The 27,716-nt window shown below is 44.5% G+C and overlaps 1 protein-coding gene across 1 annotated transcript in view; it reads right to left on the bottom strand.

Annotated features, from left to right (window-relative positions):
* Positions 1-27,716, bottom strand: part of GRAMD1C (GRAM domain containing 1C) — a 72,891-nt gene that overhangs the window by 41,912 nt on the left and 3,263 nt on the right. Inside the window, exons 3-5 of the mRNA XM_066621259.1 lie at positions 8,724-8,808; positions 3,255-3,358; positions 936-1,031 (exon numbers count right to left, since the gene is read on the bottom strand). Coding sequence (XP_066477356.1) covers positions 936-1,031; positions 3,255-3,358; positions 8,724-8,808 — 285 coding nt within the window. The remainder of the gene's footprint in view (positions 1-935; positions 1,032-3,254; positions 3,359-8,723; positions 8,809-27,716) is intronic.

Consider the following 27,716-nt stretch of genomic DNA (forward strand, 5'->3'; position numbering starts at 1 on the left):
CGCCTACAGTTTACTAGGACACCAGAGCAACCAAATTTTCATACATAAAAAAGTTCAGTACATTGAGACTTCCAGAGCAAGTGAGGCCTCCCTCTTCCCTCATGTTTCAGCCACAGATGCATTCTTGGTTGCCATTAGAAATCTCCCTTCCTTAATCTGAGGGTAGTAAAAATATGAGAAAGATCAGTTCCCAAATGCTTGCAGCCTATTGCAGTGATGCTTGACTTGCTCTCTGATGAGACCACTGGCTGCCATGAACAGGAATATATCACATATTCCCTATATTGCTCCTTTCAAAGTACTAATACAAACAGGATATATTGTAGTTGTACCAAATTTCAGCTTTCTACCTGTTGGGAAACTACCCTTACAAGTTCTGATCTCACTGAGTAAGTCAATAACACCCTAGTTTTATATATGTAATATATTACGTAGAAAACATCTATTCCTATCATGCTGAACTCTAGATTTGGAGCTGATCAATGTATAACCAAAACAGGATCACCCTCACAACAGGGAGGTCGCTGAATATAGTTAATTCCTTTAGAGGTATGACGAGTTTCAAAGCTTTCTCAAGAAGACACCTGGGGTGGGACCACCCACAAAAACCATTCTGCCTAGAGAATGAAATAGTTAATGAAAGGGGGGATTCCTAGAGAGGCTAAACAGCTCAGGACAGTCATTTCCTGCCTTGGGTGTGACCAGACAAGAAAAGGATGTTTACTTTCACAGTGAGTAGTAGGATCTAGTTGACATTCAGAGAGAGGAAGAAAGGGAAGGGATTGGAAAGAATGAAGAAAGAGCAAAGGGGAAGCAAAGGAGTTCATGCTACAGCCTCTCAGTATGACTGGAGTATGATTTTTCTGAAGTAAAATTCATGAAGTCCAGTGCTATGATTTCTATAAAACAACAAATCATATATTAAAGTATCACACCTTCTCTCCTTCAGTGACAATTTGGATGGCATTTGGGATGAGACGGGCTGTCTTCTCTTTTGTCATGAAGGTTATATCCTTCAAGGCAATTGAAATCTGAAATTCAAACACGCACATAGTGAAGCACGCAACAAACCATGTAAAAAAGAGCTCAAGATTTGCACTACAGTACAAAAATAAAGCATGCCAAAGATAATGTCATTAACACTAGGGCAATGGTTTTCAAGGAGTGGAACATACTAGTAAGGTTGAACAAGCTGTCTTTCAGGGAAGTTGGTTCACTACGAGTCACCTTTTCATTGAGGAACTCCTCTTAAGCTTCCAAGGAATCACAACATTCCCTGAAACGCATTTTGTAAAGCAATGATGTTCAGCTGTTAGTTTCTTTCCCTCTTTTGTTTTACCAGTTTAGCTGCATGAAAGTCAGCAACTAAAGATCTGCAGCCTCTCTCATCACTATGCATCTCTGGTAGAGCAAGCTTGTCTGCAACAAGGTGACAGATGTTAAGTACAGGTATACTTCTACAGCATACAAGACAAATGTTAACACAAGCTGTAAGCCATAAAGAGCACCTAGTCCTATGTAGTTTTTCTGAAACAGTCCTTTTTGCAAATGTTTCAAACAGAGTTAAGTTAGATCAAGACATATGCTCTCCAATACAAAGAGGGGGAGAACTTTTCAAAAGTTAAAATCAAATTGTTTTCAAAATAGGAGCGACCAGTTTTCAATCAATGAAGTATAGCATTGGACCACTTTTGTCAGCACTGAGCCAGTTTTCCATTGGTTAGGATTGGTAATGTTTGTATATTTATGTTTTATACTTATTTTTACTTTTTATTAATATTTACTATTTACTTTCAGCTTTGTCTTTAGCCCAACTTTGGGATACAAAGTGTAGTTTTAGTTTATTTTAACCTTTTTGACTTGCTCCTATTTTTATTTTATCTCATTTTAGGATATAAGCTAAATGTTAATACATTTGGAGCTTATGTAGATCATGTAGCTGATTATGTTGCGATTATGTCGACTATATTCTTCGCTAGTCTGAGACCGTAATAAAGACTAGATTTGATTAAGTTAGGATTGGTTAGCATTGGACCAGTGTTGGATCAGTTTTCAACCAATGAAGTACAGCATCCAACTTCACCACTGGTTCTGCTGGACAAAGACTATTTATAGGACCACTTACTGCATCCTATCATAATCCACCCAAGGTTATTTCTAGGTGCTGGAAATTATCAAACATTTGTTCTTATTACAGGTTGTGCCTACTTATCTAATGATTTTCCATCTACAGATCTGGCTCAACACAGGTCCCCTGGACCAACACTGAGCCAGACTTAGCTCAATCTGAGCCTTCCAAAGGTGACCAGACCTCTGCTCGAGTCACCTCCAGAGGGCTTTCTGAAGGCTGCAATGTACGTGCCTGTCCACCCTGGGCCTCTGTGGGCTTCATAATGCTTCCTAAGTAAAAAAAAAAAAGCATCTTCTGGTTTTTGGATGAAAACCCGAAGTTGTGTTTTTTTGCCTCTGCATTCTGATGCCCATAGAGGCCACATGTAGGCAAGCACACACAGCCTTTGTGTGTGAAAGTCCTCAGAAAACCCTCTGGAGCAGTGGTTCTGAAACTGGTGGATCATGACCCACCAGTTAGCGTAACGCTTCTCCCATCCCTTTAAGAGTGGGAGAAGAGGAGGGAGGCTGCGAAGTGATCCCCAGGCTCGCACTGCTAAGGGGGGCACTTTGCACTTACTTCAAGAAGGCAGGGCTGCAGCAGGCTGCAGGAGGTGCGGGGAGCCCTGCACAGCGCTCCCTGAGGCTTGGAACGTTCGCTAAAACTGGGCACAAAGCACTTCCGTTTTGCAGGAAGTGCCTTCCTGCCTTCTTGAAGTAAGTGCTAAGCACCCCCTGGCCCCCCTTAGCAATGCGATCCTGGGGATCACGTTGCTGCCCTAGCCCCTCCCCCGCAAGAGCTTACTAAGGGAGTAAAGCTCCCTCAAAGTTTGAGAACCTCTGCTCTGGAGGCCACCAGCGCTGAGCTCCGGCTGCCTTCAGAGGGTTTAAAGGGGCCCAAACCACAGATTTTGTTATCTGCGGTTTTCAATATTCATGGGGGGGTTCCAGAACGGAACCCTCGTGGATATCGAGACCCCCCCTAAGTTTAACAAATACCTCTCTGCCCCAAACTAAGATTCTCTCAAAAACAAAGACAGTATGGTTCTGTTTAGAATTATTACATGGACACAAGAATACACACACACACACACACACACACACACACACACACACACACACAGAGAGAGAGAAACATGTCTTACTGTTGTCTCCCATCGGAAGATGTTGCTGTAGAAACATAGCCAGTTTTCAGAGAGATACAAACGTCCTTGAAGGAGAATATCCTTCTGGAGGGCACAGGCATAATCTGAACAATGAAACCATGAAAGCATTTATCTTACTGTAATTCAATGCAACTTCATCAGCCTTTCATATGAATTGCTGTTAAAATTAAGACAATTTTCTTTCTTTCTTCATAGAAACCGACTATGCACTTGGTTCCAACTGACTGAAAACTGGTAGCATCACTTAAGTATCATCTTTTCCTGAAACCATGTATTCAGGAAGAATACAGCCAGCAGAGGCTGGTCTGAACATATAATTACTGAATACATTTTTTTAAGGCATACAGAAATATAAAACATGACAGGTGAGCCCAAACAGCATTTTTTAGACAGATCAATACTCTGTCAGATGTATTGACAAAGCAAGGATGGGGTGAGATGGAACAGAGAATCCAGGTTCAAGTTACAAGAAAAAAAACACAATGAACCCTGATTTACAGGTATTGTTGTACACCTTAGTGAGCCAAACCTTAAACTTGTGAAACATTCAACACAATCCTATGCATGTCTACTCAGAAGTCCCAGTGTGCTCAGTTGGGTTTACTCCCAGGAGAGTGTGTATAGGATTGCAGCCATAAGTAAATACAGGACTAGCATAATTAAGAATATAATTTGTTTCAGTGCTAATTAAGAGACACGGCATATGAAGCAATAGCAAACAGATATTCCTTTTTCTCTAGCATTGGCCAGAATTTAGTATTTGTGATGCAATTATAAGCCTTGAGATGTATCCATTTTTAAGAAGAATCCTTCCATCATGGCAGATTTAATTTAATTCAGGCCCTAAACCACAGTTCCATGCCATGTTTCAACCCTGACATTTCTAAACAGGGATAGTGATCCATTTGCTTTGATATCCACTGCTCAAGGACAAGTTCTCCTTGCAAGTACCTTTTCCAAAAATTTGCACTGCACCCTCTAAAACAGAGGTGTTCAAACACCAGCTCTGCGGCCACTTGCGGCCCTCAAGGACTCCCAATCCGGCCCATAGGGAGCCCCCAGTCTCCAATGAGCCTCTGGCCCTCTGGAGACTTGCTGGAGCCCATGCTGGCCTGCTGCAACTGTTCTCAGTGTGACGGCCAACTTTTTGGCCACTTGCGTGAGCTGTGAGACAAGGGCTCCCTCCACTGCTTGCTGTTTCATGTCTGTGATGCAGCAGCGGCAACAAAGGAAAAGCTGGCCTTGCTTTGTGCAAGTCCTATAAAAGGCCTAGAGTTATTGCAAGACCTTTCTTTCATTCATAAGTTCCATCTCTAATATATTCATTTATGTAAATCTATTCAAATTTGAAATGTAAATTAATTCTTTTTTCCCCGGCCCCCAACACAGTGTCAGAGAGATGATGTGGCCCTCCTGCCAAAAAGTTTGGACACCCCTGCTCTAAAATAATAACATCTAGTACTTCAATGGATAGCACAAAAACTTTCACACACAAAACACTATTAAAATGGCCATGTGACAGCCTGTCATAATAAACACGTTTTGGACAGATTCCAAGTCTGTCCACGGCTGAAAGTGGAACACTGTTTCATCCTGATGAGAAACTATTTTAGGTATAGGAGAGTAACTATTGCCCATTCTTGCACATTTTTAGAAGCAAGGAAGAGGGCTTTCAGGGCTGAGGACATGAGTTTATTGAAACTCATTTGTTTGTTCCTGCTTTACAAATTAAGTATTTGGCATACTCCGGCTCCTGATTATGAGTATGTATGAGTATGTATGAGTATGTATGAGTATGTATTATGAGTATGTATGCTGAAGCAGGCCTTTGGAACTGCAACAGAAGGCATCTATCTCCGGACCAGATCAGACAGAAAGCTCTTCAACCTCTCCAGACTGAGAGCAAAATCCAAAGTCCAGCTGAAATGTCTGCGTGACTTCCTCTTTGCCGACGATGCAGCTGTCACTACCCACTCTGCCAAAGATCTCCAGCAGCTCATGGATCGTTTTAGCAAGGCCTGCCAAGATTTTGGACTGACAATCAGCCTGAAGAAAACACAGGTCATGGTTCAAGATGTGGACTCACCTCCCTGCATTACAATCTCTGAGCATGAACTGGAGGTTGTCCATGACTTTGTGTACCTTGGCTCAACCATCTCCGACACTCTTTCTCTCGATACCGAGCTAAACAAGCGCATCGGTAAAGCAGCTACCACGTTTTCCAGACTCACAAAGAGAGTCTGGTCCAACAAGAAGCTGACGGAACATACCAAGATCCAGGTCTACAGAGCTTGCGTCCTGAGTACACTTCTGTACTGCAGCGAGTCATGGACTCTACTCTCACAACAGGAGAGGAAACTGAGCGCTTTCCACATGCGCTGTCTCCGACGCATTCTCGGCATCACCTGGCAGGACAAAGTTCCAAACAACACAGTCCTGGAACGTGCTGGAATCCCTAGCATGTATTCACTGCTGAAACAGAGACGCCTGCGTTGGCTTGGTCATGTCGTGAGAATGGATGATGGCCGGATCCCAAAGGATCTCCTCTATGGAGAACTCGTGCAAGGAAAGCGCCCTACAGGTAGACCACAGCTGCGATACAAGGACATCTGCAAGAGGGATCTGAAGGCCTTAGGGATGGACCTCAACAAGTGGGAAACCCTGGCCTCTGAGCGGCCCGCTTGGAGGCAGGCTGTGCAGCATGGCCTTTCCCAGTTTGAAGAGACACTTTGCCAACAGTCTGAGGCTAAGAGGCAAAGAAGGAAGGCCCATAGCCAGGGAGACAGACCAGGGACAGACTGCACTTGCTCCCGGTGTGGAAGGGATTGTCACTCCCGGATTGGCCTTTTCAGCCACACTAGACGCTGTGCCAGAACCACCTTTCAGAGCGCGATACCATAGTCTTTCGAGACTGAAGGTTGCCAATACAATACATATTTGGCATAGTTCCCCTCCTATTCTCAAAACAGACTTTATTTCATTTTTATTACCTGCAATATGTGTTCAACCATAGGCCTAGAGCAGTGGTTCCCAAACTTTTTCAACTGGCCGCTCCCTTGACCTACTAGGCCATTGGCAGTGGCTCTGCATTAGGGCTACAATCCTAAGAGCAGCTGGTATAGAGCAGTTTTTTGTGAGGACTCCACAGCTCCCCTGGCTGGTTTCCATGGCTCCCTGTTTGGGAACCACTGGCCTAGAGGACAGCTGCAAAGTCAATTTGAATTATTATTATTGTTGTTATACCAGAGCAAACAGATCAGAAGCTTACAATTAAAGTGGGTTTGTTTACTGCACATCATACTAATACCTTCTTATGTGCCATTTCAAAACTTGAAAAAATATTTATGTTTCAATGAAGATTTTGAAAAATGAGACGATATTACCATGCTGTGCAGGCAGTTTTGGAAGCTGTGCCAAATGTGTAAGAGATAGGAGAATTTGCAAAAGACAAGTTGAAAGAATGAATAAAGGCTTGCCGAAAGTTTTGAGAACAAAACAAAAACACATCCAGAGGATTAAAGATCACCATGTCAGTATGGTTCTAATATGGTGAAATAATAAGCCCAACATGCAGGGCATAGCTGAACTAAAGTTAGCAAGATGTTTTAAAATTACAGCTAAAAGGAAAACCAAATATCTCTTTCAATGTACAGATGTCCTCCCTTATCCACAGGGGTTCCATTCCAGACTCCCCCCCCCCCCAGTGGATATGGAAACTATGGATATGGGGGAACCCTATATAAATAGCAGGGGCCCCCATGCCCATTACAGTTTATTCTTCTTTAGTTGCAACTGAAGCACTGGTGTTTCTTGCTTAACAGAGGAACATTCTTGCTTAACTGAAGAACACAACATGAAGGCAAGCAGCCTGCACACTATAGGGAGGACTTTAACCGAATGTTAACAGGAAGCAGGATAGTTTGGTTAATCTCCTTCTAGTGTGCAGGCTGCCTGTCTGTTGCATTCTTCTGTTAAGCAAGAATGCTCCTCTGTTAAGTAAGGTGGTGCCGGGGGAGGCTCTAGAGGCCTCTGTTGGTCACACTGGACCAGCAACCCATTTTATAGGCCTCTGCAGGCCGCAGAATGTCCCACACAACCCACATTTTGGGAAACCTTGATCTATACCAGGGGTGTCCAGCGTTTTTGGCAGGAGGGCCACATCATCTCTCTGACACTGTTCACATTTAAAATTTGAATAAATGAATACATTAGAGCTGGAACTTAGATGGAACTTCTTATGTTCTTATATGAATGAATGAAGGTCTTGCAATAGCTCGAGGCCTATAAGAGCCCTTGCACAAAGCAAGGCTGGCCGTTCCTTTGCTGCTGCTACTGCATCACAGACGTGATACAACAAGCAGTGGAGGGAGACCTCATCCCACAGCTCACGCTAGAGGTCAAACAGTCGCCCTCACGCTGAGAGCAGTTGCATTGGGCCAGTGTGGGCTCCAACAAATCTCCAGAGGCTCATTGGAGACTGGAGGCTCCCTGAGGGCCACACTGAGAGGCCTTGAGGGGCACAAGTGGCCCCAGGGCTGGGGTTTGGGCTCCCCTGATCTATACAGATGACAGAATGAGTATCTGCATAAGGTGCCTGTGGGCTGGTAAGTGATGCTTTCATTGAGTCACAATAACCACAATGTGGTGAGGTTCAGCTAATACACCCCATATAGGAATTAAGGTGAAGATCACAAGTTGCAATTCATTAAGACAATCAGGACCAGAAAAAGAGAATGTGCTTTTCTGAAATAACACATACAGAGGTGAGGTTTGCTTTACCGCAGAATACTGGGTCAGACACTTGGTTATCTTAGCTCAATATCATCAACACTGACTGCCAGTAGCTCTCCAAGTTTTCAGATGGGAATTTTTCACTGCCCTACCTGGAGCGACTAGGGATTGAAACTGAAACCTTAAGCATGCAAAGCAGATGCTCCTCCTCTCCGGCCTCTCCTTTCCTTCTATGAACTGCTTTCTGAAATATTCATTATTTATAAAGTACTTTAAAGGCCAGGTGCTATACAACCACTGAGAGAAAAAATTCTACCCACAGGCTAGTAATCTTAAAAATATGTACAAGCAGCTCCTGATGGGCATATTTCTTGCACGTGCTTCACCATCCACATTAAATAAATATTTAGTGGTGGTACGATATTATCTGCAGTCACCCATTATGCTGTCAGCACTTGAAAAACAGTTGGTTTTATATGTATAACACCCAGAAATCATACAAGCTGAAAAACATTCTTCATTTGGGTCCTTTTAAAAAAAAAAAGTAAATGTTCCTTTTTGATTATACTTCTGCTGCATTTTCCCCCACTATGTTTCCAAACTTATGTACAACTATAATGGTTTGACAGTTTCTTTAAAGAGAAAAATAAAAACTGGATTTCTGAGAATTCCAATATAGCCCCCTCCTCTTACCCCCACCATTGTGTCAGCCCTTACCTACTACAAGCCTTTCCAAATCTGGGAGATGTGAGAACTGTCTCTTAAATTCCTCATTCCTGTATTTGTACGTGGAGCTTGAGATCTGCAAAAATAAAAGTTCAAGAAAGTGTTAAGCTTTACTTACTAGAGACAGCCTTGTGGCAATCAAAACTGGAAATTGGAAAACACAGAACAATTATGATCTCACTGTGCATTTATGACTTACGGCAACACATCTCAAAGATGAGTATTCAATATTTAAGATAGCTATTAACATTAAGCTAATGTTAATATTAAGGCTAATATTAAGCTAATAATATTAAGGCCTTTTCGGCCTTTTCAGCCACACTAGACGCTGTGTCAGAACCATCATTCAGAGCGCAATCCCATAGTCTTTCGAGACTGAAGGTTGCCAACTATTAACAACAACAGCTATCTGCAGAAATGTTCATATGCTGCCTGTGAAACTTTTTCTAATGATCTTGGCTGAGAAGCATCAAGCTCAGCAAAGGGCAAACTGGGAAACATGCCTAGGGGTATACAGGTTGAGCCTCTGTATTTGCAAGGGTTCCATTCCCAGAACTCATGTGGATGGTAAAAATCTCATTAAAGCAAATCCCTTTTTAAATAAATGTTCCTTTGCTCAGTAACTTAAAAACAACCTTGCTTACCTTTGTAATGCATCAAGCAGACAATCAGACTCACTCCAGATGCTTAGAAAAGCTTCACTCAGATGCAGCAATCCCACCCTTCACAAGGAACCACAGCGGAGGGAAAGAATGGAGGAGGTGATAATCACTGCCATTTAGCATTCTTTCACATGCTCAGTGGGAAGGGAGGGGTCACTTGCCTCGGAGTGAAGCTGTTCTAAGTGCCTGGAGAGAGAATGATTGATTGTCAGCCAACTGCCCTCTCTCACATTAACAAGGCTATTGCTAGATGTTTTTCCTTTAAAGGGCCCTTCCCATTGGTTAAGATAAAACTGCAGGTGAGAAATCAGTGAATAATTAGATTATACTTGTATGTTAATGTCTAACGACTGCATGAGACATAGTATGTTACTTATGATACGTTAAGGCATACATTAAGGTACTTACACAAGTTACCAAAGAGTCAGCACTACTTAACACAGTGGGACTTCCTGCTGAGTAACCACGCATATGCTGAAGCTCTACCTTTTATAGTTAGTAGGGATATTATTTTTAATAATAATTCAGGCTTGCAGTGTATCCAGTACAAGATAGGGCATCACAGTGGCTCAGTTGAAGGTAAGGAGAACTCTTCCCCTTACCCCCAGGTAAGCCACTGAACCCCTATGGGTCTCCTCGGACCTGCGCCAACTCCTGTGGTGGCACAAGTCTGAGGAGAGGAGAGTGGTTTGAAGCCACTCTGTGCTGCTCAGGGAACGGGGTTGGGATCTGGCATAACTGCTGGGACCCAGCCCCGCCTACCCACCCCAGGGGCCATCCACTGCCCTCTCTCCCCCTGCCCGAGAATGCCTCCTTCCCACCTCCTCCCTGCCCACCCAGAGCCTTGCGTCAGCCGAGCTCAGTCGATCCAAGGCTTGATCCCTCCATCAGCATGGAGGCTGAATTCAGCCTCCGTGGGCCAGCCTAACTGACTCACAAGGAGGCGCAAATGTGCCTTACAGCATGTTGGCGATCCTACTGGGCCTTGCGCCAGCCTAAGGGTGCCTCAGGATTGTGCCCTAAGTGTTATGCAAACTAGATCTTGGGTGCCCTCCAGGGAGAAAGGCGGATTGCAAATCAAATAAATAGATCTTGAATCTTAACACTTATAATTGTATGTTTGTCACATTTTTATACCATCCTTCCAAGTAGTGCAGGGTGGTGTACAGTATATGGTTCCTTCTTTCCTTCAACAATGTGAGGTGGCTTAGACTGAGACATAGTGGCTTGCCCAAAGATCACCCACAAAACTTCATGGCTGAGTAGAGATTTCAACCTGGATACTCCAGGTCTAGCACAGAAACACTACAATATACCTCTCCTACAAACCCTTTGTAGGCATATAAAGCCATGCCTGTTTTTCCATCAATGGTACAAAGACTACAAGAAATGCCATGCTTAGATGGTGTATAGAACTTTTAAGACAGCCAAGATATCTAGCTTTAATCAGATCATCTAAACAAAAATCTGGCTTTGCAAACTATCTTAAACTGAACTTTTGTTCCATGTTGGAAAGTTAACTTACTTTCTTAAACGGAATCCCCCATACTGCTTTTTAACCACAAACAATAATCTTTTGTTACAGAGGACAAATTGGGCAGAAGGACAATTAATTTTTGGAGCAGGCCTATTTAAAGTAGCACACCTGCTTTCTTTCACCCAAATGATTAATGCTTCAGTCCACTCTGAGGGCACAAAATACATTTTTAAAGACAAAATCAGTCACTAAAGGGGAATGGTTTGGGGCCCCAGTATTAGGATTGTGCCCCGTCTAAGTCACCCCACACAGCTGCTATTTGCCCTACAGATGAAAATACAGGTACCTGAATGTTTCCCTTGTGGGGGAAATAACATGTTCAGGGATTAAAAGTGGGAGAGCAGTATGGATCAGCTCTCCAATAGCACACCAGCCCCAATCTGATTGTGCCCCCATACCCCCCCATGGAACTTTAACTTTGAAACTAAACATGATTCAGCATCAGGATCTTCTTTATCATATTCATCTTAAAAACATGTTACTTGAGCATGATTGTAGCCTAGCCCCACAATCCCAATATCTTTCATGAAAGAAAATATTGTGCAAGTGAGCAATGTGTTGCTCTGCGAATAGAATGAGGGAACCTCTAAAGCTAGAAATCTCCAATACAGACATCAGAGGCATCACATAGCTGACTTCCTCTTCAATTCAAGTAAGAAAATGAATTCAAGATATTTGAATTTATTGAAAAATTAATGTGCAAACATATTGTTGAAATATTTGAATCTGCCAGCTTGTCCAGATATGGTCAGCTTTATTACTACAACATCAAGGGATGATTTGATTATGTAAATGACCTACCACAAATTGATACTACAGAGAACTTTTACATCACTTGACCTCAATGCTTCCCAGGCAAGCCAGTCACACAAGAGCCATCAGCTACTTCTGAGCAAACAGAGTGAGGAAAAACTCTATAAGCCTCTCAATAAGAAAGGCGCAAGTTGCATAGATGTATGTTAAGTACATCATGGTATGTCAGTCTGTGCTTCTGCATGGACACCCATATCCTTTTCATTCTCTCTTAGGACTTTTAAGGCAGGGAAAGCATTCAGAGCAAGTACATCTGCCATTGCATTTGCAGAAGCTATACAAGTTATAGTATATGGAAAGGGAGTTAATAATAATATTTATGTCACACTTTTCTTCCCTCGTAAAACTCAAAGCAATGCATATGAGATTCCCAGATGGTCACACAGCAGGACCAAAACATGCTTTTCTTCAGCAAGCTGATAGGATCATAGTCCCAGGTCTACTGTGAGGGCATATGGCCAGATTATAGTTGCTTACAGAAGAAAACTGCAGTGCAGTGAGTATATAAAGGGATTCTATAAGTGGGAATGGGGGTGTACTTCATACACACTCAGTGGGGGCCATCCTTGTGGGCCAGGCAACCCAGCCAGCTGCCCAGTGTCTCACACAGAGGGAAGAGTGTTGATAAGCTTCTGAAGTTTTCCTCGTCTCCAGGCTTGGTAAGAGAACAACTCAGAAGATTGTTTTCCCTTAGCCTTGATGAGACCCAAAAGTAGGTCCCCACTGAGTGTGTATGAAGTACATCTCCATTCCCATTTATAGAATTCCTTTATATACTCACTGCACTGCAACCATTTCTTGTTCTAATCTAGACCCTACTCATGAATAAGTCCCCAGTTCTGGCCCAAAAACCAGAAGACCAGTTGAGTGGGGTAGAAGTTGGGATGGGGGCATTTTCAGGGGAGAATCAGTGGGGTGCAAGGTGTTAAACACTTCCCTTTCCAATTATCCCTGTGCCCCATCCTACAACTCCATTATCTCAACAAACATGGTTTTGTACACATGCGTGCTGAAATTAGCCTGAATCCTGCGCAACTGCTAAAAGGGTTGTGGATATAAGGACCTGCCCTACTGATTCAGGCAATAGCTCATCTTGTAGCAGCTCTCCACAGCAATGGTTCCCAAACTTTTTAGCACTGGGACCCACTTTTTAAAATGACACTATCCGGACCCACCTAGGTTTACTGGATTTTAGAAAAGGTGTTCTAGAAAGAAATAATATTTTATTTATTTAAGTATAAGTAATGATTACCAGAAAATATCCTCAAACATTTATCTTCCTATATTTATACATGCTTGCAAACTACAGGAGCTCAGCTACTTACAAGGCAGTTAGTAACTATCAGGAACACTGCAGGAACTGAGCTCTTTGCAGGGTAAATAATTACTAGCTTCAGTATCTGACTTTTGAATAGCTTCAGAGAAAGAGGCAATTAGTTATCTGATCTTCCTATCACTCTTTAGCCACCCACTAAAAATCAGGTCATGAACCACCAGTGAGTCCTGACCCACGGTTTGGGAACCACTGCTTAAGAGACTCAAGTAGAAACACTTCTCCAGTCCTTCTACTGGATAACATTCACCTGGATATGTCAGGGATTAAATCTTAATGCCTAAATCTTAATGCTTGCCTTTTGCATGAAAATAATGTGTTCTACCATTGAGCTATTGTTCCTCCCATCAGGATGTGTCTTCTGATGACCCTGAAGTCAACACAGAATTAGTTTCATTAAAAACGTATTTTTGCTAGTTCTCTACTATACCATAACTCTCAAGGTGCTAAATGCAATTGCAAAACTATTAGCTTTTCCAGAAAACACCTTAGATCTTTACCAAATTCTACATTAGTTGCCAGTGTTATGCTGTTCTTTTGCAGAGGAGACCGAAACCTTCACATCCCTAAGAAACAGGGTGCAGGACGCTTTAGTTGCCAGGAGGTCTGGTCTAGAGGGTAGAGCCTCCATTTGCCTCCATCCACAAGGTCGCCAGTTCGAGGCCACTGGCACCGTGCGACCTTGAAGCAGCTGACAAGCTGAAGCCGAGCTATTCCATCTGCTCTGAGCATGGGAGGATGGAGGCCAGATCAGAACGAAACATCTGAATTGTTGTGGCTCTTGAAAGACAGAGCCTTCTTTCAATTGTAAAAATCCCTACGGGGATTTAAGTAAGCCTGCCTATGTAAACCATCTTGAATAAAGACCAAGAAAGGCGGTATATAAATACCTGTATTATTATTATTATTAGTTTGGAATAAACTTTAACATCTACTCACAATTTCACTGATGGAAGACCTTTCAGAAGTAAAGCCTGCATTTCACTTACATTCGTTTTTAGCTCCTCTTCATTTCCCCTGAACTGCTCTGGACAAGATTGTCTCCTAAGCAGAAGGCACTCTTCCAACAGGCTATTGGCAGATACAGGTCTGGGCATTACTGTCATAATGCTCCCGTCTTTGGCCCAGCCCCCCTCTTATTTGTAGTGGCTAAAGGAGAAAGATGTTGAAAATGTTCAGGTTAACCGTGCAACATACAGACAAGTGGAATTCTCTTATGCATTGCCAGGAAAAAGGTCCCCAGTGGGATCTGATAAAACTAATTTGCAGAATATTTATGCTAGATAAGACAGTACTGGTTAGTTTTCTACAATGCTGATTAATATCTCGTTTCTTTACTAGGAATAACCACATCAATGGACTGAAATCTAGAACTGAATATGAAACTGGGTACACAAGGAACGTTGGCTCCAGACTATCAAATAGTGACTACCTTTTGAGAACTGCCCACACAATACATAGTCAAAAAGGAGAAAAGATGAACCTAGCATTAACTGGAGAACTTGAATTCCAACAGGGATTTAGACCAATAGCCTAAAAAGAAAGCTGCCCCATAGACAGTCCTCCAATAACCATCAAGGGTAGATAGATAATGGAACAGAAGACCAAGAATATTCAAATGGCCAGGGCCTTGGCTGTGATCTGGTATATTTGAGGACTTAGGTCCACTGCCCATTGCCATCCCTGAATAACCACTACAGTGCATTCATGCCCTTCCAAAAAAATAAAAAGTGTCTTTCCTCCTCATCACATTCCATTCTCATTGCATGAGGTTTAAAGGGAACACATCACCTTAAATGCTGTGCAAGTATACAGAAAGGGGACAGGATAGTGAAATACTCTTTTCTCACATGACAATTGAATTTTAAAGTGATGCGTTCTCTTTAAACCCCTGCAAGGACAGAGCACAAGGAGAGAAGCAGATGATCCAAATCTCGCTGGCTTTTAAGTGAGAGGGGTGCAGTTCAATGCAGCTCACAACTGCAGGCAGCTAAGTAGCAGTAGATGTGAGGTGAAGGGCACCCTGAATCTGTCACTCCCCCTGCCCCCCCCACCATCCATTGCTAACACAAGCCACGTTAGGTCACTTCATGACTGAACATGCCTTGAGAAGAGCGGTGGAGCAGGTGAAGCCATATAAAATCAAGTATTTACACACACACTCGAACGACCACACACTTAAGGCTCTTGAGCAATCTAGCCCAGGATTTTATACTTTGACAGGCAGTGGCTTTCAGAAGTCTCATACCAAGGTACATCCAAGCCCTGCTATCCAAAATCCACTGCAAAGCATACATTTTACCAACTGAGCTATAGCCCCACAAGCAGATCTAGCCAAGAGCTTTTTCAGGCAGTGCTGGAAACATCCTCAGGGAAGCCAAGCAGCAAGACTGAAAATAACCCCTAATTTTTTCCATAGTCACTGTGAGCAGTTAGCATAGTTAGCTCCTCCATGCTCCTGGTTAATTCTGCATCCTGTTGAAATGTTTCAAAGAAAAATTCCAAACAGGTTCCCTTTGTTCCTGCACCAAGAATCAATATCCTATTAATCAGACAGGATTCAATACATAACTATTTTTATCAAAGATAATTTTTATTTAGAGTTCTTAAGGCTTCTGCACTATGCTAAATCCAAAATCAATCACGCATTTAATTATGAGGGGCTAGTGTGCAAAGAAAAGATCAACATGAGCCTAAAAGTGCATTCATATTGCATTTTGCAATGTTGTCCACAGAGCAGAGTTGCCTTTGTTGAATTTCCCAGCCAGAAGTCAACAAAAACTTCAGGTCATTTACACAGCTTAAGACCATTCTAAAGACATGTGTATCTTGGCTGTGATCCAGTATATTTGGGGAGATGCTTTTTTTAGGGTATGGGTTGTCACAGAAAGACAGAAGACAATGTTGCAAAGATTATTTGAGGAAACAGAAATATGTTTCTAGAGTCTTATACCTTAGATTTGCTTTACTTTTATATTAGCTGTCTATTTATACACAAACTAAAGTTGGCAAGAATATTGGGCTGCATGTATATTTTGTCTAAGAGCCAACTATTTAAGCAAATTCCAGAAACTAGTTCTTCCAGATAAACAAGGCAATCTTACTGAGCCACCCAAATCAAAGCAGGGATGCACACCACATGAAAGTTTGAACACACTAGTATAGTCAGTGCTGAGAAAAGTATTTCTATATACACACACATCTGCATCTTGCCCTATTCTTAAGTCATAACTCATACTTAGGGCACAATTATAACTTGCGCTGGAACAGGCAAGCCAGGAGGCCTGTGCTGCATCCTACGCAGGATCGTAGCCAGTAGCGGCTCAGCCAGAGGCAAGGGGAAACTTTTACCCTTACCCCTGTGTAAGGGCTGCTGGCACCTATGGGTCTCCTCAGACTTGTGCCACCTCCTGAGGTGGCACAAGTTCTAGTGGAGCAGCTTGAAGCTGCTCCGTTCTCCCCAGGAACAGGGGTTGGGATCTGGCATAACTGCCGGATCCCAGCCCCACTCCCTGCCCGCACCCGGGGCCACCCATCGCCCTCCCTTCTCCCGCCCAGGAACGCCTCCCTCCCTCCTCCTCCCTGCCCCCCACACCTACCTTTTTTGCTTGCATCAGCCCTGCGGGGCCAATGCAAGCACCGGAGACGAAGCCAGGGCAGAGGCGTTTGTCAGCCTCCACAGGCCAGCGCTTCTTGGAGCGCTGGCCTGGCTTCCCCTTGAGGAGGCGCAAATGTGCTTTATGGCATGTTTGCGACCCTCCCAGGCTGGCCTAAGGGACTTGGGCCGGCCTATCTACAGGTTTGGATTGCGCCCTTAAATTCTTAACCACATTTGCATGCACTTAGCAATCAGTCTTCACCTGCTCAGGAAGATGACGAAAAGCATCTGAAAATAATCTCCCAAATATGACTCATGGATACCACAACACCCTTGTGGTACACTAGTAGTTTGGCATTATGACAGAGATCACTACCTCAGTGATACAAACATGTGCTAGATCTCCAGGGGATTCTCTCTGTCTTCATTAGTATAATGTTTATCTACTTCTGATGGAATGGGATATAATCTCATAAATTAAAGGGTTTGTTTTTTAAAAACACATGATTTCTTAACAGTATTTTTGAATAAAGAAGCTTTAGGACAGGTTTTTGTGTGAACTAAAGAAACTAGTTATTTTAGGAAAAGAATTCTAAAGCAATAGAAATGTGATGTGCTAGGCCAGGCTTGAACTTCCTGAAATTCTCACTTTCAAAAGTCATAGCCCTTGCTTGGGGAAGGCTGTAGGTTAGTGGTAGCACACATACTTTCCATGCAGTGGGTTCCAGGTTCTGTTCTGAATTTAGTTGCTGATGTTTTTCCACTGTGCTTTGTGTCTGTTTGTTTCTGTCATGTTGTGAACTGTCTGAAGCAGTAATTTTCGATCTCTGTGCTGCAGCACATTAGTGTGCTGCTGTGAATGGTCAGCAGATGTACCAAAATAGTTTGGATTCCCACCAAAATCCACCCATCAATGGGAGCCTGGGAGGCTCCCAGGCTCCCCATTTACATACATTACTTTTTGTTTCTCTTCTGTGACCTTTCCTAGAAAAGAACACATGCAAGTTTTGACCAAGGAGCCTCACCATGTTATTTCCAAGCCTGAGTGAAACTCTGGGTGGCTCAGAAGTGCAAGCATGAGAGATAGCTAAGCCCCTCATAAAGTAGAAATAAGGTTAAGTACCATAAAACACGATTTTCTCTTTTATTCATGTAAGATTATCATTACAGTTATGCTTTCACAGAATAAGTAGACAATACCCACCACAATTATTATTCACCTTGAGAACTCTATATAATAGTTCTGACTCCCCTCTTGAAAAAGGATACAGTAAAATGAAAAAAGCATAACAACTCTGCTTCACTCCACTGTATTCTCTCATCTCCCTTCTTGGCAGCTCCTTGAGAAAATGCACTGTAAGTACCACTCTTGCATTGGTGAACCAGACATAAAACAATATAGACATGAACTGCTTAATGACAGGGATCAGGGCCGCGATCCCAGTCATCAAGTAGGGCTTGATGTAATCCGGACCCGCCACAGGGAAGGGAATGCTCAGCTCCCCTCCCCTCCTGATTATCGTCTGCACTTCCGAGAGGCAGAGCGCGTCTACTCACTGCCTCTGCAGAGCTCAGAGAACATAAGAACATAAGAACAGCCCCACTGGATCAGGCCATAGGCCCATCTAGTCCAGCTTCCTGTATCTCACAGCGGCCCACCAAATGCCCCAGGGAGCACACCAGATAACAAGAGACCTCATCCTGGTGCCCTCCCTTGCATCTGGCATTCTGACATAACTCATTTTTAAAATCAGGAGGTTGCGCATACACATCATGGCTTGTACCCCATAATGGATTTTTCCTCCAGAAACTTGTCCAATCCCCTTTTAAAGGCATCTAGGCTAGACGCCAGCACCACATCCTGTGGCAAGGAGTTCCACAGACCGACCACACGCTGAGTAAAGAAATATTTTCTTTTGTCTGTCCTAACCCACCCAACACTCAATTTTAGTGGATGTCCCCTGGTTCTGGTATTATGTGAGAGTGTAAAGAGCATCTCCCTATCCACTCTGTCCATTCCCTGCATAATTTTGTATGTCTCAATCATGTCCCCCCTCAAGTGTCTCTTTTCTAGGCTGAGGAGGCCCAAACGCCGTAGCCTTTCCTCATAAGGAAGGTGCCCCAGCCCCGTAATCATCTTAGTCGCTCTCTTCTGCACCTTTTCCATTTCCACTATGTCTTTTTTGAGATGCGGCGACCAGAACTGGACACAATACTCCAGGTGTGACCTTACCATAGATTTGTACAACGGCATTATAATACTAGCCGTTTTGTTCTCAATACCCTTCCTTGCCCTTCACAGCCTCTCTAACTTGGCTGGTTAGCCATGCGGGAACCCTCCTGGATTTAGTGGAACCCTTCTTTCTTTGCAGTATACACCTCTGCTGGGCCTCTATTACTGTTGTTTTAAGCAGCCTCCATGCACTCTGGAGAGATTGGACTCTTTTTACCCTCCCTTTCAACCTCCTTCTAACCAGCCTCCTCATTTGAGGGAAGTCCGCCTGTCGGAAGTCAAGGGTTTTTGTTAGAGATTTGCCTGGTATTCTTCCCCCAACATGCACGTCAAAACGGATCGCAGCATGATCACTGTTCCCCAATGGCTCAGTAACGTTTACATCTCTAACTAGGTCCTGCGTACCGCACAATATTAAATCCAGAGTCACCTGTCCTCTGGTGGGCTCCGTGACTAGCTGATCTAAGCCACAGTCATTTAGCACGTCAAGAAATCCGGTTTCCTTATCGTGACCAGAACACAAATTGACCCAGTCAATATGAGGATAATTGATCCTCATTTCAAGGTCCCCATCAGATTTCTGGTCTGGAGGACGATAGCACGCCCCCACTATTACATCACTGCACAAGCCTGGTAATTTAACCCACAGAGATTCTACAGTGGAGTCGGACCCACCTTCAATCTCTACTTTGCAGGATTCTATCCCTTCCTTAACATAAACAGCCACCCCACCTCCAATATGCCCCTGCCTGTCCCTCCTGTAGAGTTTATAGCCCAGGATTGCGGTATCCCACTGATTCTCCGCATTCCACCAGGTTTCCGTTATGCCCACTATGTCAATATTTTCCCTTGTCACCAGACATTCCAGTTCTCCCACCTTTGCTCGTAGACTTCGGGCATTCGCATAAAAGCATTTATACACGGAATGCCCCAGGATGCGTTGCTTATTCGCTCCTTTGTCCCCGCATCCTCTCATTGTGCCAAACCATCTATCACATCCCATCACCCTACCTTTCCCAATTTCTTCTCCTACTCTGTCTTTGTCTTGTTGTTCTCTAACCTCCCCATCCTCATCCCATAGGGATGAGGAGTCCCGAACCGGATGCCCCTCGGCTCCTGTCGGCCTTCCCCCAGGGATCAGTTTAAAAGCTGCTCTGCCACCTTTTTAATGTTATGCGCCAGCAGTCTGGTTCCATTCTGGTTCAAATGGAGCCCGTCCCTCTTGTACAGGCTCCGCTTGTCCCAAAAAGTTCCCCAGTGCCTAACGAATCTAAACCCCTCCTCCCTACACCACCGTCTCATCCACGCATTGAGACCCCTGATCTCCGCCTGCCTAGCTGGCCCTGCATGTGGAACAGGTAGCACTTCAGAGAACGCTACCTTTGAGGTCCTGGCTTTCAGCTTCCTGCCTAAAAGCCTAAATTTGGCCTCCAGGACCTCCCAGCTACACTTGCCCACGTCGTTGGTGCCGACATGCACCACAGCCGCTACCTCTCCCCCAGCACTGTCTACTAGCCTGTCTAGACGAGAAGTGATGTCCGCAACCTTCGCACCAGGCAGGCAAGTCACCATGCGGTCCTCACATCCGTCGCAAACCCCCTCTCTATGTTTCTAATAATCGAATCCCCTACTACAAGAAGCCCCCGACCCCCCTCCCACCGAGGAGTATCCTGAGTGCGCTCGCATACGGGCCCATCCCCTGGAGAAGGGGTCCCCCCTAGGGGATTGTTTCCCTCCTCTCCAGGATGACGTCCTCCAGTCCCGAGACTTCCCACCCGGGCAGCTGAGGAGCTGCATGCCTGAGGTTGGGACGAAGCCTGATCATCCCCGGAAGTCTCCCCACGGTCCTCCTCTGCCTGCCTGCGCTTCTCCAGGTCGGCCACCAAGGCTTCAAGGGAGCGGACGTGTTCCCTGAGACCCTGGAGCTCCTTGCACCGAGGACACACCCATGATTTATGCCCCAGAGGCATATAATCATACATGTGGCACTCGATGCAGAACACTGGATAGCCCCCACCCTGCTGCTGGCTGTCTGACTGCATAGCTTTTTTGTTGTTGTTTTATTTAGGGGTCCTTTTAAAAACCGTACACTGGATAGCAGCCCTCTTCTCAAGGGAAGAGGAAGGGCAGTGTATGGAGCCCTGACCTCCTCGCCCTGCTGCTGAACTCGCCCAGATGCTGAACTCTCGTGCCTTACCTGGCACTTAGTTCCCGAGGCACTGGGTTCCCAGAGGCCACACGTGTCTGCAGAGAGCCTCACGCGATGGCCGGCCTAGCTTTATACTCCTGGCTGGCTCCTCCTCCCTCCTTCCTTCCTGATTGAAAGGGGGCTGGCCTTCCCAGGTGAGTTTACAAAAGCTCAGGAAGGCAAACAGCTGCTGATGGGCGTGACCTACTCTGCAGGCTCCTGAATGGACTGCTTGGATTAGCCTAATGGGGCTCTTAATGGGTTGGGAATTGGCCCTTCCTAGGTTCTTTCCCTCCTAGTTCTGTTCTCTTAGGCTGGACTGTTTTTGTAACCTCAAGCTAGTTTTTATTTGGGTTTGTTTAATTATTTATTGCTCTCTAGATCCTGTGTCCCAATTTACTGACCTGTTTAGGTTATGTTCTAACTTAGATTAAGTTTAACCAGGGTTAAGTATAGGTTTAATTTAAACAAGTAGAAAAACCTGCTTTTCACTTTATCCTCCTCCCTCCCTTCGATTAGGTGCTACCTTAGGTGCAGCTAACTTTCAACTTTGATTTAAATGCCTGACCCTTGGGCTCTTACTCACGAGTAGGACTCTGCTCTTACTCTCGAGTAGGACTCTGCTCTTACTCTCGAGTAGGACTATGTACCTCCCTTAGGTGCTAACTTTCAATTTTGATTTAAGGTTGATTTAAAGGTAAGGTTAAGGTTAGAAGACAGGGAGTTAGAAAGACAAAGCGTTAGAATGAGTACACTTACCTCCTCCTCCTCCTGCTCCTCCTCCTCTCCTTCTCCAAAACTCAGAGGTCTCCTTGCCTTCTCCTCGCCCAGATGCTAAACTCTCGTGCCTTACCTGGCACTTAGTTCCCGAGGCACTTGGTTCCCAGAGGCCACACGCGTCTGCAGAGGGAAATTGCGTCTCTTGCGCGACTTCCAGTTTCATGGAAGAAACTGGAAAACGTGCAAGAGATGCAATATCCCTCAGTCTGAGCCTTGCAGAGGCAGCGCGTGGATATGTGCTGCCTCTGGGAGGCGTAGACAACCCTCTGGAGGAGAGTAGAGCTCCCCTCACTTTCAGAGGGTTGGGGTGTGCGCCCCCGATGAGCACATGTGGTTGTCGGTTATGTGATCCCAGCATAAGCCAGCTCACTGAGACCACATATTACAGCAAGTCAACTCTTTAAAGAATGCATGTTTATTACTGAAGTCCCAAAATTTAAACAAGATTAGAATTTTATGGATAAATCCTAACATCTTGCAAGACTTTTTTTTTTTTAATTGACAAACAGAACCTACCTTAGAAAGAATATAACCTCTTCCAAGGGTGAATTAAGCAGTACATTCACTGGAAGCATGGCTTTGTTGTAAAAATCCACCACACAGAGCTGCCATGCGCAATGGCAGCCATAGCACAGACATGGTAGCCCAATGGGTTTAGGTTGGACAGAGTGTTGGAGTTTCCCAGCTCTTAACTATATAACCACGAATAAGCTTATGAACATCTGTGCTCATTCCAGAGGCCACATTGTTTGCACAGTGTTAAAGACACCTGCTTTTTATGTTTGACAACATGCTGTCAATGATGTCATGCACATATTTGTTATGACTCAAGATGCAAGAACAGAACATAGTCAGCTGTCAAGAACACTGCCAGGTGTTACGGAAACTCCAAATTAGCATTACATAAGAAGGTGAGAGATGACAGTTCACTACAATTACAGGGACTTGTAATACTTAACATTTAGTTGTGGAATGTTACCACCCAACCTGGCTCATGCCAGCCCATCTGCCACAGGTTCTAATTCTGCCACCATGCTATAACTTCTGACCAGACTGGTCACCGACTGAACACAATGTACAGCCACTCTGGTAGAGTCTTTACCTCTTCCAGATTACTTTTTTTTAATGGGGGAGCAAGAAAGAAAGAACAGCCATTGCACATCTGCTCAGTTCTGGTTCAAAGTTCTTCCTACAAGGCAGCCTTGACTCATAATATGTGCCACAGAACTCTTCTTCCACACCATGAAAGCCCGTCTTGCAAGTTACCATCACACGTTAGTAATAGTTCACATTTCTTTTACTAGCCCACATAACCTGGTGAAATTTCCTGTGCCTAAAAGAAATTAAGCTTTGTTAACACTCCCTTCACCTAAGCACTTAGTGACAGTTCTTCCTAGCCACAGGTAACCAGGTGAGCATAATATACAAGCCTGAAGACAACTATCTCCACCTTCTACACAGGAAACAGGCTATAGGACAAAAACTTTCCCAAGGGTCAAACTGGAGACTAGAGCAGATGGTACTGAGCTCTCAGCCACTGTAGCTAATTAGCTAATTATTCTGTTTCCACACACTGAGTTGTATAGTCAATAGTTACGATTACTATAGGACTGAGTTATTCCTTGTTTTAAACCTCTCTAAATACAGTCTTAAAATAGTTTTAAAATAGCAAAAGGGATTTATGGCTAATCTGTACTGGAGTCTCACTAAAGACCACAAAGATTTAGACCACCATGAATATTTGCAAAGGATAACTACCATATTAAATTGCTACATATCAGTTCATTTTGTAACAAAAAATATTATGAACATGAGTTAACTACTTCTAGAGGCACAAGTGAACTTGATGAAAGTCATAAAAGGAAAATTATACCTGTACTTTTATGTGGTAAACCACAAGAGGCATCCTTCATTATTCTGCTTAACCTCGACTCAGTATAGCTCATCCCATAAATGTAGCTTCATCATTATAGCTCATCTCATAAATTTAGCTTCAGACACACACCCCAAGTACTAAACACAGAAGCGACATCAAGAAACTGTCAGAAATACTTCTTGCTTTGCAAAAGGATACAATTTTACAAGTGAAATTATGGCCTTGGACAAGATAGTAAAAGCGCTATTATAGCTGCCTTAGGGCCCAATCCTAAATTCTCCCAGCAAGGTGCCGAGTGCAATAAACTTGCGGTAAAGCATTGTTTACCGCACCCAGTGAGTAGGGAGCGCTGGCACTGGGCCTGCACCAGTCAGGTGCAGGGCCCAGCACTGGCAGGTGGACATGCTGCCACCAGGGGTAAGTGAAACCACCAGGCAGTAGTGTGGCCTTGGAGGTAGGGGGAGGGTGGGGGTGGGAGTGGGACCAGCAGAGTTCTGCTGTCGTGATTTGTATTGGCAACCTTCAGTCTCGAAAGACTATGGTATCGCGCTCTGAAAGGTGGTTCTGGAACAGCGTCTAGTGTGGCTGAAAAGGCCGATTCGGGAGTGACAATCCCTTCCACACTGGGAGCAAGTGCAGTCTGTCCCTGGTCTGTCTCCCTGGCTATGGGCCTTCCTTCTTTGCCTCTTAGCCTCAGACTGTTGGCCAAGTGTCTCTTCAAACTGGGAAAGGCCATGCTGCACAGCCTGCCTCCAAGCAGGCCGCTCAGAGGCCAGGGTTTCCCACTTGTTGAGGTCCATCCCTAAGGCCTTCAGATCCCTCTTGCAGATGTCCTTGTATCGGAGCTGTGGTCTACCTGTAGGGCGCTTTCCTTGCACGGGTTCTTCATAGAGGAGATCCTTTGGGATCCGGCCATCATCCATTCTCACGACATGACCGAGCCAACGTAGGCATCTCTGTTTCAGCAGTGCATACATGCTAGGGATTCCAGCACGTTCCAGGACTGTGTTGTTAGGAACTTTGTCCTGCCAGGTGATGCCGAGAATGCGCCAGAGGCAGCGCATGTGGAAAGCGTTCAGTTTCCTCTCCTGTTGTGAGCGGAGAGTCCATGACTCGCTGCAGTACAGAAGTGTACTCAGGACGCAAGCTCTGTAGACCTGGATCTTGGTATGTTCCGTCAGCTTCTTGTTGGACCAGACTCTCTTTGTGAGTCTGGAAAACGTGGTAGCCGCTTTACCGATGCGTTTGTTTAGCTCAGTATCGAGAGAAAGAGTGTCGGAGATCATTGAGCCAAGGTACACAAAGTCATGGACAACCTCCAGTTCATGCGCAGAGACTGTAATGCAGGGAGGTGAGTCCACATCCTGAACCATGACCTGTGTTTTCTTCAGGCTGATCGTCAGTCCAAAATCTTGGCAGGCCTTGCTAAAACGATCCATGAGCTGCTGGAGATCTTTGGCAGAGTGGGTAGTGACAGATGCATCGTCGGCAAAGAGGAAGTCACGAAGACATTTCAGCTGAACTTGGACTTTGCTCTCAGTCTGGAGAGGTTGAAGAGCTTTCCATCTGATCTGGTCCGGAGATAGATGCGTTCCGTTGCAGTTCCAAAGGCCTGCTTCAGCAGGACAGCAAAGAAAATCCCAAACAAGGTTGGTGCAAGAACACAGCCCTGCTTCACGCCGCTTCGGATGTCAAAGGGGTCTGATGTGGAGCCATCGAAGACAACAGTGCCCTTCATGTCCTTGTGGAAGGATCGGATGATGCTGAGGAGCCTGGGTGGACATCCAGTCTTGGGGAGAATCTTGAAGAGGCCGTCCCTGCTGACCAGGTCGAAAGCCTTCGTGAGATCTATCGTGAGATCTATGAAGGTTATAAAGAGTGGCTGTCGTTGTTCCCTGCATTTCTCCTGCGGTTGTCTAAGGGAGAATACCATACCACGACAGAATGCTGTCGTGAACTCCATGCAAATCCAACAAAATAGCCGGCACAGACTAAAGAAGCACCATTATGGGGCTTAGGCTTTCGTCTACTTCCTCTAAGACTTTCAGCTGCTTACTGGCGCACGCAGAAATCAGAGGGAGCCGCTTTGGCACTGCTGCTCCAGCAGGCACTGAGAGGTTTAGGATTGGGCTACCCGAGAGCCAAAGGTAGAGTATAGCTAGGTAATTTTAGAAATCTGTATTAATTCTCTCACCCCCCATATGCAGTCTAAATCAATGGCTCTAGGAAAAATCAGCAACAAGCAGTGTTCTCTTCCAGCATGGGATCTGTTACAATAAAATAAGTCTCTGGAGATGTAATTATAGTTTTATGGAAATATTCACAACCACGTTTCGCCCAGCAACTAGGACTTAATTAACAACCTGCACCTTACCTTTTCTGTACCATTACACAGATTAGCTGAAAACAATGTTCCCTGCTGAGTCTTTTTGCAGGTATTTGGTCTTAAGAACCATTAGTGGTAAACATGAAGGAATAAATCTCAGTTTTAATTTTATTTAGGAGACTTTTATCCCCCTCCCTTCAGCCCCCGAGGCAGGTCACAACAACTCAACTGTGCAAATAGAATAATAAAAACATGTAAGTCATCATAATATCACAGCTACGACCACATAAAGGAAAAAGGTTGGGAGAGAGGAGCTATGCCTTGCTTCTTCCTTGGCACAGGGCAGTTGGTGTGCCTATGGTCACTGTCAGGGAAGAGGGGCACACTCCAAGCTTAAAGAGGCACCAGCAGATGGAGGGGGCAATGATGGTTCTTCTGCTTGCTCCCTTTTTTCACCTCTCCTCCCCTCAAATTCAAAACTAACAACTACTCTGTGAAGCAGAGGAGGAAAAAAATCAGCAAGCTGAAGAACCCCTAAATTTGCAGGTTTATTACTTAGGACAGTGTTTCTCAAGGTTTGTCTTCTGCCGCACCACTTCACATGGTCCACCTGTTTGAAGTACGACCAGAAGTAACTGCCGATGACATCATCATCATCAGTTCCTTCTGGGTTGGGAGGTCAGATGCAACACAATAAACACCAGTAAAAGGCTCAGAGTGGATGGGAGGGCTTTTTTGAGCATGGAAAAGCAGACTTTGGAACTCTTCCCCTCTAAGCCAAGTCTCCTACCATTGTTTGTTGTGTCATGTTCCTGATCTCGCTGCCAGGTGGCAAGCGTCCAGGGATTCTGTGAGTACTACCAGACTACTACTACTGCCTCAAGTACCACTGGTGGTACCCATACCACAGGTTGAGAAACACTCTTAGGGTACTTTTCTAAGAATGCAGGTGATGGGTTCACTTTTAAGGATATAGGTGTGGATCCTAAGCAGTTTACTTAAGAGTTAAACCACACTAATTTTCCAAGCATATTAAAGACTCCCCTGGAAATATACAGAAGCATTTGCTAGGTTTCAGTGTGATGGAGCAAAATTAATTTTATCACAAGTTGCCTCCTTTCCAGTTGGGGAAGAGCTGTGTCATCTTGAGGAACAAGCACAGGGCTGAAGGTCTCCGATCTGCACCTGATTCACAGCATCAATTTTATCACAAGTTGCCTCCTTTCCAATTGGGGAAGAGCTGTGTCATCTTGAGGAACAAGCACAGGGCTGAAGGTCTCCGATCTGCACCTGATTCACAGCATCAACGCAGACAAGTCATTTAACTTCTGACTCAGATTCCCCATGCCTGGAGCATACTTAATAATTTAAGGAGGTAATCAAGGAGAGCTCAGGTAACACTTCCAGGCCTGAAGCAGCGTTGCTTGACCGACGGGCCTACAGAATTTCATTGTACATAGACAGAACTGTTTTTAACACTGAGAGATTTTAAGATAGGTTCTATGCTTAAACAGTTTGGAAGCGAGGATTTTATTCTTTAGAGTTTGGCGTTTTCACCAATGCCACCTGCTGATGAATAGTCATGGCCCAGCAGAACACTAGAATGTACTTCTGAGAAACCCACAATTCCTACTTTTA

Source organism: Tiliqua scincoides, chromosome 3 (genome assembly GCF_035046505.1).
Source record: "Tiliqua scincoides isolate rTilSci1 chromosome 3, rTilSci1.hap2, whole genome shotgun sequence".
Classification (NCBI taxonomy): Eukaryota; Metazoa; Chordata; class Lepidosauria; order Squamata; family Scincidae; genus Tiliqua; species Tiliqua scincoides.